The 15284-nt window shown below is 33.3% G+C and overlaps 1 protein-coding gene across 1 annotated transcript in view; it reads right to left on the bottom strand.

The window, feature by feature from the left end:
• Positions 1 to 15284, bottom strand: part of LOC128986127 (1-phosphatidylinositol 4,5-bisphosphate phosphodiesterase classes I and II) — a 137404-nt gene that overhangs the window by 78617 nt on the left and 43503 nt on the right. Inside the window, exon 2 of the mRNA XM_054406281.1 lies at positions 3579 to 3656. Coding sequence (XP_054262256.1) covers positions 3579 to 3656 — 78 coding nt within the window. The remainder of the gene's footprint in view (positions 1 to 3578; positions 3657 to 15284) is intronic.

Genomic DNA, 15284 nt, shown 5'->3' with positions numbered 1-15284 from the left:
ATAAAAAAGTAAAATAAAATTAAAATAAAAAATAAAAGTAAACCCTCAAGTCTCAAGATAAATTTAAGATAGTCTAAATTGACTTAGCAGATATAAAATATTAAAATTGTATTTTAAAATTGCTAACAGTATTGAGACAAATATTAGAATCATTTAGTTTAAACCATTGTTTAAACTAAAGGCATATTTGTATATTTTAAAAATTGCATAAAATAATGATGTACAAACGAATTTACTTGTTAAGGAATACTTTTTCATTGAATAAATGAAGAATAAAGTAATGAAAGATATAGAGGTGATGATGGTGCATACCACCATGTTATTTTAATGATCTTGTACTGTTTTTTTGGTGCCATGTACCACCTCGGTCTAAAATTATTTAGAAGTAAATGAGAAGAGAATCATACAGTATTAAAATAAGCATTAAAACCAGAAAATAAATATTACGTAGAACTTGTATCAATGTTTTTATATAAACAGTTTTAAGCCTTTAGGGAATTTCAAATTTAATTTCTGAACCATTGAATACTATGTTTAGAGTTTTTAATTTTACAACTATTTACACTTTTAACCCTAGACTAGGATTTGAGTCTCTAAAATCATAAATTTAATAATTTAAGTTCTAAGACAACTTTCGTGAAATTCCATTATTACAAAAAAAAAACATGAAAAAGCATGTTTGATTTCAATAATTAATAAATATACTAGGTGTGCAATGCAGTTGTCTGCTTACAAAATTGAGCGGAAGTAACCTATTAAGTCCAAAGTTCCTAAAGTCTATGCTTCATTGCTAAATCTGTTTTACGTAAATGGGATGTCTATTTGCAGTACCTATCTAAAGTCAATGCTGCATCTGGCTCTCATAAATGAAATGTCTACGTGCAGTACCTATCCAAGTCAATGGCTTATCTGGTTCTCATAAATGAAATGTCTACTTGCAGTTTCCAAAGTCAATGGTATATTCGATCACATAGGAACATTTATTCACAGTATCCAAGGTCAATGGTAGGGCCTACATTTGTTTTACATAAATGGAATGCCTATTTGGAGTATCAAAAGTCAAATGGTGCATTAGCCTAATTGGGTATTCATTTCGTTATAAATTATGCTAAACGGTATTAATCCGACTGTTCTTCCCTTTTGTTCTGTAATTGTAATGTGCTGATGTTGATGATTTGTTGATAAACACATGTTATGATTATTTTGTTAACTTTTTGTTGTTATCTTTCGAATATGGTCATGGTGACCAATAAATGTATAAAGGCCCATTTTTAATTTCTAAAAGTTTAAATTCATATATTAAAAAGCCATGTAGTCCGATTGGTACCACTTCAGATTTATACCTTCCTATAGTTGGTTGCTATGACTGTGTTAAATTTCTTGCTGATCGCTTCATTTGTTCAGGAGGAGTATTTGTAAAACAAAAGCAGTATAAGAGCTTCGCTCACTCGGCCCAATTAAATGGGAAGAATATTTCGATGATGAATATTTTTTTATTTTTTTTTGTTACACTTTTTAGCCACCTTTTCATATGTGGCTTTTTAGTGTTCATTAAGCTCTATATAAACTTGAACAGGTTCCAAACCATCAGAACATAGTTTTTCTACCTTATTGGCAATGAAAATACATTGCATTCCCTATACACAATCCAGATACATTAATAGCCATGGATGATGATGCTTATAAAAAGAAATTGCTACTTTGACACAAGATGCCACACCCAGCTATTACCGTTCTCATATCACATTTTCACCTCATATGTTCACAAATAAATGTATCTGTTATCACGTGTATGCAATGAAAATATGGTGTATTGTTGAAATATTTTTTTTAATCATATGTGACATTTATCATTTTTTTTACTTAAGAATAAGGAGGAGGATACTCTTAACACTTACGATTTACAGCAATTTTGCTGGATAAATATTTTACAATTCTGCAATTTTTTGCCTTTTTCCTATTTAAAAGTTCAACTAAACAAAACTCACGACATTTACTAGCAAAATTAATTTTGTTAAGCCTATAGTATTAAAAAAAGGCTAAAAACTGAAAACTTAACCTGTTCAACTAAGCATGTTTAGCAATAATGGAATAAAAGTAAAATTAAAACTAACGAAAGGAAATAAAAAGTTCTGGCTTTCTGAAACAAATACTATTTTTATATTACATACAAAATATGGTAGGTTACTCAAAATATGTTTACAGTAATTAGTTTTTTTATACATTGAATTAAAGTTAAGTTTAATTTTGGAAGAATTAATCAACACGAGACCTAACGCAAGTGTAAGCAATGGCGGCTTTATGAAAGGAGCATTCTTCATGATGAAAGCGGACTTAAGTAACAGTAATAATTAAAACCACTCACAGAACATATCCTTTACATTGGCAAACACCGAGGGAGATATGTATTTCCTGGTGAAGCCTGCTCTAAACTTAATTATTTAGACTTAATACCAGAGGGCTGTATTTTTACGAATAGGTAATAAATTAACTAACAAAATCTGTTTTAAATTGTAACAAAAATCTATTTAAATGTATGTCAAACTGTTTGGCTGTTATGCATTACGTATTTTATGCGTTGAAAGATCTGATTACTTTACTTATTTGTTGTATATGAGTTTTTATTCCCGATCTTAAATTATCTTAGAGCTCAGCGATCTAGGATACGAGGTTACTCTATTAAACTAAATAATTTTGTATTGGGCTTCATGGAACTAGTAAAGAAATTACAGCGTTTACAAAACATTGATATCCGTTTTTGAGCGATAAACTACGCCTAACCAATTTGCTAACCAACACCCAACAACACCAGACACAAAGATATACTATTGAAAACTAAAACAAGGTCTTAACTGTTTATTAATAACCTGTTCATTATTTTCTTTAAGAAAAATATTGTTAGATGTCCAGAATATGAGACTATAAACGAGACTATAGAAAATTACCTACTTCAATAGCTAAATGCATTTGGTTTTGTCAAGCAAGCAGTGACCTTAATTTTTTCAATTTAATTTTCAATTTTTATATATATTTTCCCAAGTTTTCTGCAATAATTGTACTGAAGAGTTTCTGAACACTTAGAGCAAGCTGGTCAAAGAAGCCTTAAACAGTAGTCATGTAAACTGGACACCAGGTAAGCCATACAGTGTATATTTCTCTGTGAACCGACAAAAGTATGTTTACGTAAGTTCCAAGGAACCCTACCTAGCCCAGTGTTATTTTTGACCCCACAAGCCGCACTGGCGGCAAACTAGAAATCTCGTTATATTCAATAGTTACAGCGCCTTTACCTTACTGATCTAGCGCCACTTGCGGACATCAGGTGCATCTGGGCACATTTACCTGACTGAGGCACAATCGTGTGTTAGCGCAATAACCATGTTAGACATATGTCATGTATTTTCTTCAACAAGCTAAATTTATGTAATTCTATTTTGTAACGTAATTTTTTTACCTTTAAGTCCGATAACCGGGACTACCAACTTTCTGCCAACTCAGCGCTCTAGATCCAATCACACCGATTTCTGGGGACTTAACTACATATTTTTTCCGAGCGAACGCTTTACGAAAATTCTTACCTTGTTCTGGTCAGTCCAGTAGAGATAGAAGCCCTTTTCGTCCACCCTCAGAGTGACTGGGGTGCCTACTCCACTGTCCTGAAAACAAACATGAATAATACAGTCATTGACTATGGATACTGAAGTAATAGTTTTCATCCTAGTGTAAAACCAATGTTAAATTGTACATGTAGATGTAAACCCGATTATTTTCATGGTTACAAAATTACAGGAAGGAAAGCAAATCACCTGATTTTGGGTGTAGCTTACAACGAATTTTCTCCTCAAAACTTACCACTTATATCCAGTTTATTTTAGACTAGCAGAGTACCCATCCTTCGTACGGGATTGGCATTTAAGTATAAAATGCTTTTAAATTCCATGTTGATGGCCCCTGGATTACTTGACGAGGTATTGTACCATTATTATAGTCATAAAATGCTTACTGCAGTTATACTCAAGCTTTGCGTTTGCAATGGGGGAGGACACGATTTAATAAAATTTGCTTCTTTAAATTTACGGTATACTATAGTATTACACATCTACCATAGCCATAATATTCTTCCACTTCACCCAAACAATAGAGAAAAATAAATTGTTAAAGATTCGCAAAATATCACTAATGATTCATGAAATTAAAAACATAAAAGTAACTGTAAACAATCCTACTTTGGTTTTCATTGCATATCATAGTTTTTTGTTGTTGCTTAGTTGTTTCCATAAATGCAAAAAAGTAATAGTTGTGCACCCTGTTGGTAAATATTATAACTTTTAATGATTTTACATACCATAGTTAACCAACTTTTTAAGTTGAAACAGCTGACTAAATTCTATTATTCCCTTTAAATATGAATACTCAACAGGTTAACATGTGGAACCACAGAGCCACTGTTGCGGAGCCCTAAAGGATTTTTGAGATAAGAATATGCCTATATGTTAATCGGGAATGTGAGCTATAATCATGCCAAATTTCAGCCCAATCCGACCATTATTTTTCACGTTTACTTGTCACAAACATACATACATACATTCAAACTTTCTCATTTATAATATTAGTAGGATTTCTTTCACCAAAATCTACAAAGACAGTTAGGTTAACTCTTCATAAGTTGTACATCACACTAAAACGATATGGGATTCAAACCCCCAATAAAATATGTGGTTCCTAGTCGAGGAGACAAAGATTTGGAGTTAAGATCAATCAACCGATGGCTTCCCGCATAATAACCTTGGTTAACCAAATGCTAAGAGTAGTAGTTTAAAACTTCACTCTTAGCAAGTTAGATTTTAAAAAATATTAGTTTTTATTAAAAAAAATAAAAATGAGTCGGTGGCTAGTCGGTAGCGGACTTCGGGCCCAAGGCAGCGATATCGTGGGTTCGGATCCTGGTACCACGCACGTGCGTTTAGTCTATGTTGACGGGCAAATGCAAGGTTAAAAGAAGCCGACAACCTCTTAAAAAAAATTAAAATTAAAAATAGTTGGTGCACACACCATTATAGCTTACAGCAGTTTTGTTAAAGAATTTAAACCGCATATATAGTAGTTCGTGTTTTGTGAGATTCTAAAATGATCAGATATTTTATAATTGAGAACTGATAATTACTTTTGAGTAAGCTGTATTTATAAATAGCTCTTCGTCAAATAAACTGACAAAATGTAACAAAATACCAAAGTTTGCTTAAGCATAGAGACTAAAATATTAAAATAGAGAACTATATATCAACAAAAAGAGTCTTGTTTCCCACAATATTTTCTTAACACTCCACAAGTCCATCCCGTTTACTTTGTTCTTATTAAAAAACTTTGCATGTTTAACCAACTGTTTTAAGCTGAACCAAATATTATTCTTTGCGTCTCTCAAGGAAATATTAAAACTTAATTTAAAAGCAGCTTAAGTAACAAAAAATTGAAGCCTAACAATTTTATAGCTGAAATAAACCTACGAGACAAAAAATCTAACCGTACTATCATAATTTAAAGGGATTCTGTGTATCTAATGGTCCAGTTAAAAGGCAAAACACGACCAACCCTCTGAATTCTAATATTTTTTTGTATAGGGACGAATCGTAAAAGGTTGGAAACATTCCCAGCGTGATTTATCCAATTATTTTCACACCATAAGGTTTAACAAAATTATATAATATAATTGAGAATATTGTTATCAAGTCTTGAAGAATCTTTCTTCATCTCATACTAATTTAAATACTATTAACACCGTACAACAATTGTTTATCAACTAATTCTCATTAATAATAAGGACAAGATTTTAATATCGTTAACTTTTAAGATGAGTATTCAAAATAAACTTTCATCAATGAAAACAAGGCGATAAATTCCGTTGGTAAATTCAACGATTATGAGCTCGCCTAGAAGAAATAAACGATCAGTGCTGCCAAAACACCAAGATGAACAACCAAACAAACAAGCTGTGGCTGGGTCAATAAACACCACCAGCTAACACTGCATTACTGGCAGCGAATGTGGTTCTAGAAGTAATTATGTGCTTCGTAGTTCGTACAAAAAATTAGAGAAAAAATATCCCAACTACATTTAATTAATACCCCCGCCGCAGCAAACCTGCAGACTAAACGAATTTCAACTTGTCTGATTACATTTTTACTAAAATATTTCCATAAATAAGACATATGTATTCCCAATTTAGATAACATTAGATTTAACGAATGCTTAGGTTTGCTGCTACGGGGAAGGTAAAAAGTGTTTTTGACCATATCTCAATAGTATAAGATGAAATAAATATAATTTGCCAAATTTTATCAATATATATCCATAAACAAGTAAACTACAGCAATTTTCATTTTCTCCAAAAGAATAACATGGGAATTTTAAATCACACTATTTTCTCCGTGACTGATAGGTATACAACAGCGCTTCAATATACTAAATTATTTCTTTTTTTAAGCTCTACAAAACGGTTTGCAAAATTTTTTGTTTTTAGGGTTTAGTTTTTAACTACGACTTAGGTTTGCAGCTACAGGGAAGGTAAACAGGTGTTAATGTGGATAGATTCTAGGATGAAATAAATCAATTTGCCAAATTCATTCAAAATAAATCGATGAACAAGGTAAATTACAAAAGTATACTTATTCCCTAAAAATAACATAAACATTTTAAATTAAAATTTTTTAAGTTTTCTCGATAGCCGATAAAATTGTAAAAAACACTTTATTGTATAAAATTAAATGTTTTTAGCTCTACAAAATAGTTTAGAAAAATTGGGGGGTTCTATTTTTATTGTTTAAGTTATATTGTTTTTTTACCCAACCCAAATATTACATGTACTGAGAGACACTTTAACGACAACACAAGCTTTTATGTTGGTACCGGTACCCAGTTATTTTTAATTCATTGCCGATCAGCTGATATGCACTGTTGCATTGTTGTGAGGTTAATAACTTGGTTTTTGATTTACCAAGGATAAATAATTAATGAAAAGTAAGTTTGAATCCATACTAAAAGCAATTTTCCCCTTTCACAGGTGTAGCTGTCAATAAATAATTTCCCTAACCCTAAACCAATTAAAAATACTCAAATAATTCTAATTCTCAAAGGAAAATTAATCTGCAGTTCACCTCGATTTAATCAAAAGAAAAAGCCAAACAAAACTTGAAACAAAAAGGAAAGAATGTGTTCTTATTCGGGTGCAAAATATTACTTCCTGGTGTCAAAACAGGACTGCAAACAACAGGAGAAGAGGAAGCAAACATCAAACATGGCAGTAACAATAAACAACAAGAGACAGTCAGACATACAACCACCTACCACTTGCGATTGTTATTAATGTCAACATTTGTCCAAGTAAATGTTAATGTCGCAGAGAAAACATAGATTCCCTTCTATCTTTCTCATGAATTCACTGTGTCTATGGACCCTAGTGTGTTTTCAGTGTTCCTCAAAATATCGGCTGACTACCAAAATATATATTGTTTGGTGGTCGAAGATATTACAAATTATAACTAAATTGTATTTAAGACTTTAGAACAATTACGAGTATGTATGGTACCGTTTTAACCTCACATTATATTACAGTATTTAAACGGCAAATTTTTAGACGGTAAAAACGACTGTACAAAATCAATTTTAAAGATAAAAATCGTAAAAATTATAACATTTTTGTTATATTAAACAGTTATAAAGATCTCTATGTGAAGAATACAAATTAATCACTTTTTAAACTATAATAACAGTTAATTATAACTATTACATAGGGTACCGGAACATTCAACAGTCTATCCACAAACTATTTGAAAATATATACCCGATTATAAGGATCTATAAGGGGGGAGGAAAATAAAAGATAAATTACCAAAAATCATTAATGAAAAAAATTGATATCGCCTACACGGTTATAAAAGCCTAATAGCAAGTGCTATATTAGTTTTGGCGTTTTTTTTTTTTACCTTCAACTTTTTTTACGTCTTTATCCACCTAGCTTGGTGTAGATGTTTGATATGAAATAATTGATTGACAATAGATAGCACCTGAACAAGGTATTATCTGCCTGAAACCATTACTAAAAATCAAAGAAAAACACACTAGCATTTAATGCACTAATTAAAACAAAGTACAAAAACGGCTGGACAAGGGTACATATGTATTAGCGTATAACAAAATGGCTACGAAGTACCATTTACAATATAAGCTAAATAATTGAACGAATAAAATTGTGTTTCCCTCCACCGCCTCTATTGTTTAACAGTAATTTCTATTCTTCAAACACCAGTGATTACTTATTCATTTGTAATCATCGTGCCCTCTCTTTATACAATGTACACTATCTTCTATTTACCATTTCACATTAACGCGTACCTCAATCACTTCAGCAACAAATTTCACCACTCGTGGCCGAAAGTTCTCCAAAGTTCTCCAAAAACAACTCACAGGAAACTGTTCATTAGCATCGCACAAACACCTCTTAGTGGGAGTGAAACCCTTTACGTTAATAGTAGGAAAGATTTAACCGCTCAATTTAATTAAGTAACTCGTAAATCATCACTGGTACCAAACCGACTCTTTGGCAAAGCTCTTGCGAGAGCTGCCAACGTTACGACGTGGTTCTACTTTAGTCTGTGTAAATGTTCCTTACTTGGTATTGCAGAAGTAAAATACCAATCCATTTTACTCCATGTTCAAATTGCAGTACTGTATAGCGCTTTGAGGTATAGTCGTGCTATTTGTTTTTTCGTATACTATCTTCACGGGATGCATTGCACGACGTCCAAGTGCCACGACGTCCAATAATATTTATTCAGTGCCACGACGTCCAAAACATATTTTTTTAGTTGTTTCACGACGTCCAAGTGCCACGACGTCCAAAGCTTGTAGAAATACTGTATTTTTGGCAGCTACTGTACTTTTGGACGTCGTGGCACTTGGACGTCGTGCAACAACTCAAAAATTATGTTTTGGACGTCGTGGCACTGGAAAAATATTATTGGACGTCGTGGCACTTGGACGTCGTGCAACACTCCCTCTTCACGTTGGACGCAAGGCTCTAGCTCAAGGTTTTACATTACTTCTAGCTACTCCAAAGGGTTTTGGAATTTCATAAGCCGTTGCTGATGGGCATTAAAAGCTCTCCTCCTATACCACTAAACCAGCTCACCCTGTTCTTACCATTACTGGAAAATTGTCAATTATCAATTACTGAAGATGCCACCTATGTGCGTTTTTTAAACCATGAGTGAAGGATGGGGTTGGAGTGTGTAGCTCTGTTACTGACTAAGATCGGCGGTTTCACAAGTCAGGACCATTTATTAAAAGCCCAATGAAGGACAGTTGGGTCACAATTCTCTCAGGATCGAACCAGCGACCTTATGATTGTTAGGCGACCACTATAACCACTGAGCTACCCAATAGTATGTTTACGTCGTGTGGGTTGCATCAACTGTACTCGCGGACCTCAGTACATTTTACTAATTTATGTAGCTTTAACATACGCTTAGTCATGAGTTGAATGTTGACCTAGGCATGGTAAAAATTAGTGTTGTAGTGAAGTGTATTCAATGAACTTTGGTGAGAGAACATATGTTTCTCTAGCCTCTCAAGACATTTTAAAAGCTACAGAAACCTTCTCTGCAACCATAAAAGCAATGCTTAATTTACTGGGCTAAGAGGTGTTTTGCTATTGAAGTTCATTTTAAAGTAGTTTTTATTAGAGATATAAATGACAAAAATTGAATATTAAACCGGTATTAAAAGCCGTGAATTGCCATATAAAAAACAAGAATAATATTTGATTCCTAAGATCAGCTGATATCAAATATCAAAGAAAGCATTGTTGAATATTCATTGTTAGGCCTCAAATCAAATTCCCTTCCTTCACTCGTGTCTTTCAAACAGACAGACGTCTCTTATCAAACGAGAAGTTACATGCTGTGCTTGTCTTTGTTTTGCCAGTTGTCACTGTGTATCCTGGCACACACAAGTGTCGCAGCTTTACTTGTTACTCTTAATTTGATTTAAGTTTATTTATTCACTGAAAATTAAAAAAAAAAATCTTTTTGGTATGTGATTCTAAATAAGGTAAAAGTCACTTTTCTAGAACTGTTGATAAGATACATGTTTTATAAAAAAAGGAGTCCCTCAATAGTTATTTACAATGTCCAAAAATATGTTTTAACTAAACACACTCTCTGGAGTATTTTTTGAATAGATAAGACACAAAAAAGTGTTCTTGTTTATTATCTACACTCAGTACAGTTTAAATGTCTCTTTAAAAATAGAACTATGTACTTTTGAAACCCTAAGTTTTTTGACTCCTTGTTTAAAAGGATTTTTTTGTCCTAGGACGCTAGGCACGAGCCTGGGATTGTTTTTCACATTACTTCAGGCTAGACCTAGGGGTTGCGGCATTATCACTTAGATAAAAATTTATTGGTGACTTGGCGGGGATCGAACCCGGGACCTCAGGGACTGAAGTTCCGCGCTCTAACCACTACGTCAGCTCGCTCCCCTCGGTGTTTACAAGGGTTAAGAAGGAATTTTGCATTGATTAAGATTTAAATATATGTTTTATCACATTTTCCATTTCCTTATAATTTTTATTATTTTTCGATAATAAAAATTGATATGATTCAAAAGTTGCAATTCCAGGTACATAACCACACATTTTTTCTTCTTGTCAACAGAAAGAAGTACTAGTTAAATCTATTTCGGGATCAGGTCCTCTTGCACACTTCCACTTTCACTGGAAATTCCGGCTTAATGATGCTCTTAAAGACACAACTCTCGCTTTCTTGAGGAGATGAGCGTTTGACAACCACGCTTTTTGTTCAGCTCAAAACTTTCAGCCATTACACTGGGCTTTACAAGTTGAGCCCTCAAAGGAATAGAAACTACCGATAAAATCAATATAAGGTAGAACTGGTTGATTTAAACGAGAAAAAAACAACTAAGCGAGCAACGAATCTCTTCAGCAAGTTCTACTATCAATGAGTAGTACATTTTTCACTCAAAATAGAGTAATTCTTGCAGACTTAAACTTGGAAGTCATTAAAAGTGTTATTAAACATTTAATTTAATACAATAATTCATCTTATACTATAAAGTAACAAAATTAAATATGAAACGACATTTAATTTTAAAACAATACACTTATACATTATTGAATTTATTTTCATATCTTTCTCAGCACAAAAAAACAACCGATCAACTAAGTATGAATAAACATAATAATTCTGTAAACTGCTTGGTAAAGATTGACTTCTTTTGTTTGTTTGGATAAATTCAAATTAAAAGATTTTTTTCTAGGAAGGTATAGTCGTTATCGATTATTCAAAAATTTTAGGCTTTAATAACAGCATTGAGATTTTGAAATATTTTTCAAAATAACTCTCCTTTTTTAGAGTTCTAGAAACATAATCAACAGTCACAGACTATTGTCCAGTATTGTTTCTTCTATTTTCCTAAAACCTGTTATGTATTTGCTATGTTTTAATCCCATCTTTTACTCTTTCCCTTCCCTCTTCTCTTTGGGTGTTTAGATTTTCTTACAGTCATCATTGTTTGTCACATCTTTTTCAGATATTTTCAGTTGTACATGGCCGAGCTATTGGTGACCAAACCGACAGAGGAAAACGGGAAGTTTAAAATTCCCCGTAAACTCTTCTACGACAGTCATTTGCCGGTAATATCGCGTATTTTCAATGGTTAGGTTAGGTTATGTTAGGTTAAGTTAAGTTAGGTTAGGTTAGGTTAAGTTAGGTTAGGTTAGTTAAGTTAAGTTAGGTTAGGTTTAGTTAAGTTAGGTTGGGTTAGTGTAGTTTTATTTGGGTCCAGCAGGGGCAGTGACCTTAGCAGCAGATTTGTCGCTCAAACTTACACCATGGATGAAGTAATTGCTAACTCTAATAAGCACTACAGCGGGGACTTTGTGGGGACAAAACAATTACATTTTCCCGCATTCTAGCTACCTGCCTACTACTTCCTTACCAGTCTGTTGTGCCAATCGTGCCTTTCCGAACCTTACAGTTTGACCCTTCTTAATCCCCTCTAATGATTGTGCCAGTCGTGCTATTCCAAATCGGCTAAAAATGTGTGCCAATCGTTCTACGGCCAAACATCTTTTTGGTCAGTCTACGATTCATTCTGTGAATTGTCCATAAAGTGATTTGTCTATTATTTTTTTAAATATTCTTGTGCAGATCTCCGTCTGCTGGTATAGTTCTGTTGAAGGCATTTCATATCCCATTTCTGAAAATAGATTCTTAAATCTCTATAGGTGGTTCACTCATGGTAAAAAAAACCTCTTTATTGATTTGTGTTCTTCCTATCTATGATGTCACTGACAACCAACGATATAAACAACTCATCGACGATAGTTCTTTACGTCGCTGACAACACGTTACTTTTTGACATCATAAAGCATAGTTGAATAAATTATGTGTGATCATATTCAAACATGAATAGCCAACAAGTTTCACCAGCCACAATATCAACACTGCGCCGGTACATTAGAATTGGATTACTCTGTGTGTAGGAAAGGACAGTTGTGCATGTGTGTGTGCGTGTGTGTGTGTTGAGAGGACAGAGTGTACGTCCTTTGATGTCCCGTCTGTGACCACAGCCCTATGTTGACCTTCTCACATTTTTAATTCCCTCTGTCATACAAGCCACCTTGTGTATACAAAACAATCAATCACCTCCGCTTTGATATGATATAACAAGATAATATTAACAATCTTTTTGTGCGTATCCCTATTGGAAGGTTGTTGTTTCGCATTACATTGTGTAGTTTAAAGCTTTGAAAATGTTAATACAATGTCCCTTACAAAAGCACTGTTTTCTTTAGTTTGGTTGAATTTTGAAATACTGGAGTGCGGCAAAGTAAAACGAGTGCGTAAAAGTAAAATGAGTGCGGCAAAGTAAAATGAGTGCGGCAAAGTAAAATGAGTGCGGCAAAGTAAAATGAGTGCGGTAAAGTAAAATGAGTGCGGCAAAGTAAAATGAGTGTGACAAAAGATAGTAAATGCAGCAATTAACTAATTTTCATGCTATAATCAGAGCAAGGAAGTCTGCTTTGTCAGGTGAAGGTGACTGTGGGAAAAAACTGATAGTATTTTTATTCGTTGTAGAAACAATTTGACAATTTCTAGGTAGGTCAATAGGGCCTAGTCGTATTGTGATGTACAAAATCAGGGCCTTAGAAGTCTGTGTAGCTTCAGCTGATTTGAAAATGGACACCAATTTATGATTGTGGTGCTTATTATAAATGGTCCTGACTAGAGAGACAGTTGATCTTAGTCAGTAACAAAGCTACACAGGTCTTTCAGCTACATTCACCATGCATTCATATTCTGACACAACTTGTGGTGTTATGTTCATAAAGAGATTAAGACAATTAACTAAACGACATGAAGATATTTTGGATTAACATAAACTGTTTTATTTATATTTATAGGGTGTTCTTGTTTATTTTTCTAAAGACTAACTCCAGCTTATTAAGTAACTCAAATTTACTGACACCGACACCCTTAACTGTTTTGTTATTTTATTTTTTGTAAAATAATTATTTCAGCTAATCGCTTAACTTTTAGAAGTTACCGTCATAACCAGCCTTAGGTAATTGAAACCTATTAATTGTACCTAAGGAGGTATGACGGCTACAGTCTAATTTCTGAAGAAACTCAAAACCAAAACTGCCACTAACAAAAATGAAAGAGCCATAACTGCAAGGCTGAGTTTGATTTAATGCCTAATCATTCACAGCAAGACATCGATGCAAATCTTGAAGCAATTATACGTGTTGTGATCATGTGATGTAATGTCTTCACACATAGGTGCTAGAGTCTAATCTGCTCCACAAGTTATAAAATCAATACCTTCTGTAGTGGTACTGTTAAAAAAGTGTTTATCCATAAGTGGGAAAAATCTTTAAAAACTTCTTTTGGGACTGCACTTAGGGGATATAAGAGATTCCTTAAGAGCGGGACTTCTAAACTTAAGGTTCAGATAAAATACCAGTAATAATGTTCTTTTTTCTACGCAATAATGCTGACCTGGTGGTTAACAGCCTACCTTAAGCTGTTACCATCAGTAAAATATAAAAAAGGACTAGGTCTCTTAGGTGAAGAGAGCCTTCTCTGTTGGCAATCGTTAGTGTTGGATAAATTTTTCAGTGAAAACAAAACAGAACAAAACTTTGTTCAAACCCAAAAATGCTATGATAATTATATTAAAAGAAAATCTTAAGACAATTAAATATACAGTTAGTATATTTAGCCTACTTTCAAACTACAGTCTTGTTTAAATTTGTATATTTCATACCCTGTACATATTTACACCTTATTTTACACAACAATAAATGGTGTGGACCAAAATATAACACAGGTTGGAAAATCCTGAGTAGCATAGATTATACTTACTCATATATTTACCACCCTTGCGAATCAGGTGAAGACCGACCGATTTATGTTTGTTGTTTACTCTTACTCTTAATTTCCTCTTATCTTTTCTACTTACTCTTATTTTTAATGAAATTTGTATACAGGAAAAGCCAAACATACACAATTACATCGTGGTATTTTCATTGCAACCATTCCCAAAAAACAACATAATAAGTAACAACCAATCAAATTACATAATTAAAAACAAAATGAATCATGCTAAAACATCGCCTACAGCACTCACTTTGCAGGAAACGAGCTGCTCGAAAAGATGTTTACATGAAAAAACCACTTTGAACGGAATAAAACACTCCATCCGATGCAATTTGTATGGTTAAAAGCAGACGTTGAATGGAACCACTTGCAAGTTAATCCCTCACAGGCTCAGCTTGTCGAGTCCTATCACTCTTTCTGATCAATGTCTCTCAACGCTTGAAAGAAGAGTTCTTGGGTACAGGTCAAACTCTGGATGCACACTTGCATCGCGACTGATGCATCATGATTTTATTGCATTGTATGCATCGTAACAATTGTGTATCACAACTTTGACGCATTGCAATTTTGATGTATCGCAGCTTTACCACATCGCAACTTTGACGCATGGAAGCAACATTTTGTTCACTATTAAATATTTTTAGCCAAAAAAACCTTGGTTTATTAAATCAATGGTATTATATCATTAGATGAAATGGCCCGTTGCAAGATTATTGCACTGCTATGCTATTTATGAATTACAACATTGGTGCATTAATCCGTTGAAATATTAACAAATCGTAAATCAGAGGTTCACTATTTAAGTGGGTAGCAGAATTTGTCACA

Source organism: Macrosteles quadrilineatus, unplaced genomic scaffold, assembly GCF_028750875.1.
Source record: "Macrosteles quadrilineatus isolate MER2022 unplaced genomic scaffold, UCM_ALF_1.0 Scaffold_2__2_contigs__length_208266976, whole genome shotgun sequence".
Lineage (NCBI taxonomy): Eukaryota > Metazoa > Arthropoda > Insecta > Hemiptera > Cicadellidae > Macrosteles > Macrosteles quadrilineatus.
Note: the sequence above shows the minus strand (reverse complement) of the source record. Positions and strands in the feature narration are given on the sequence as shown.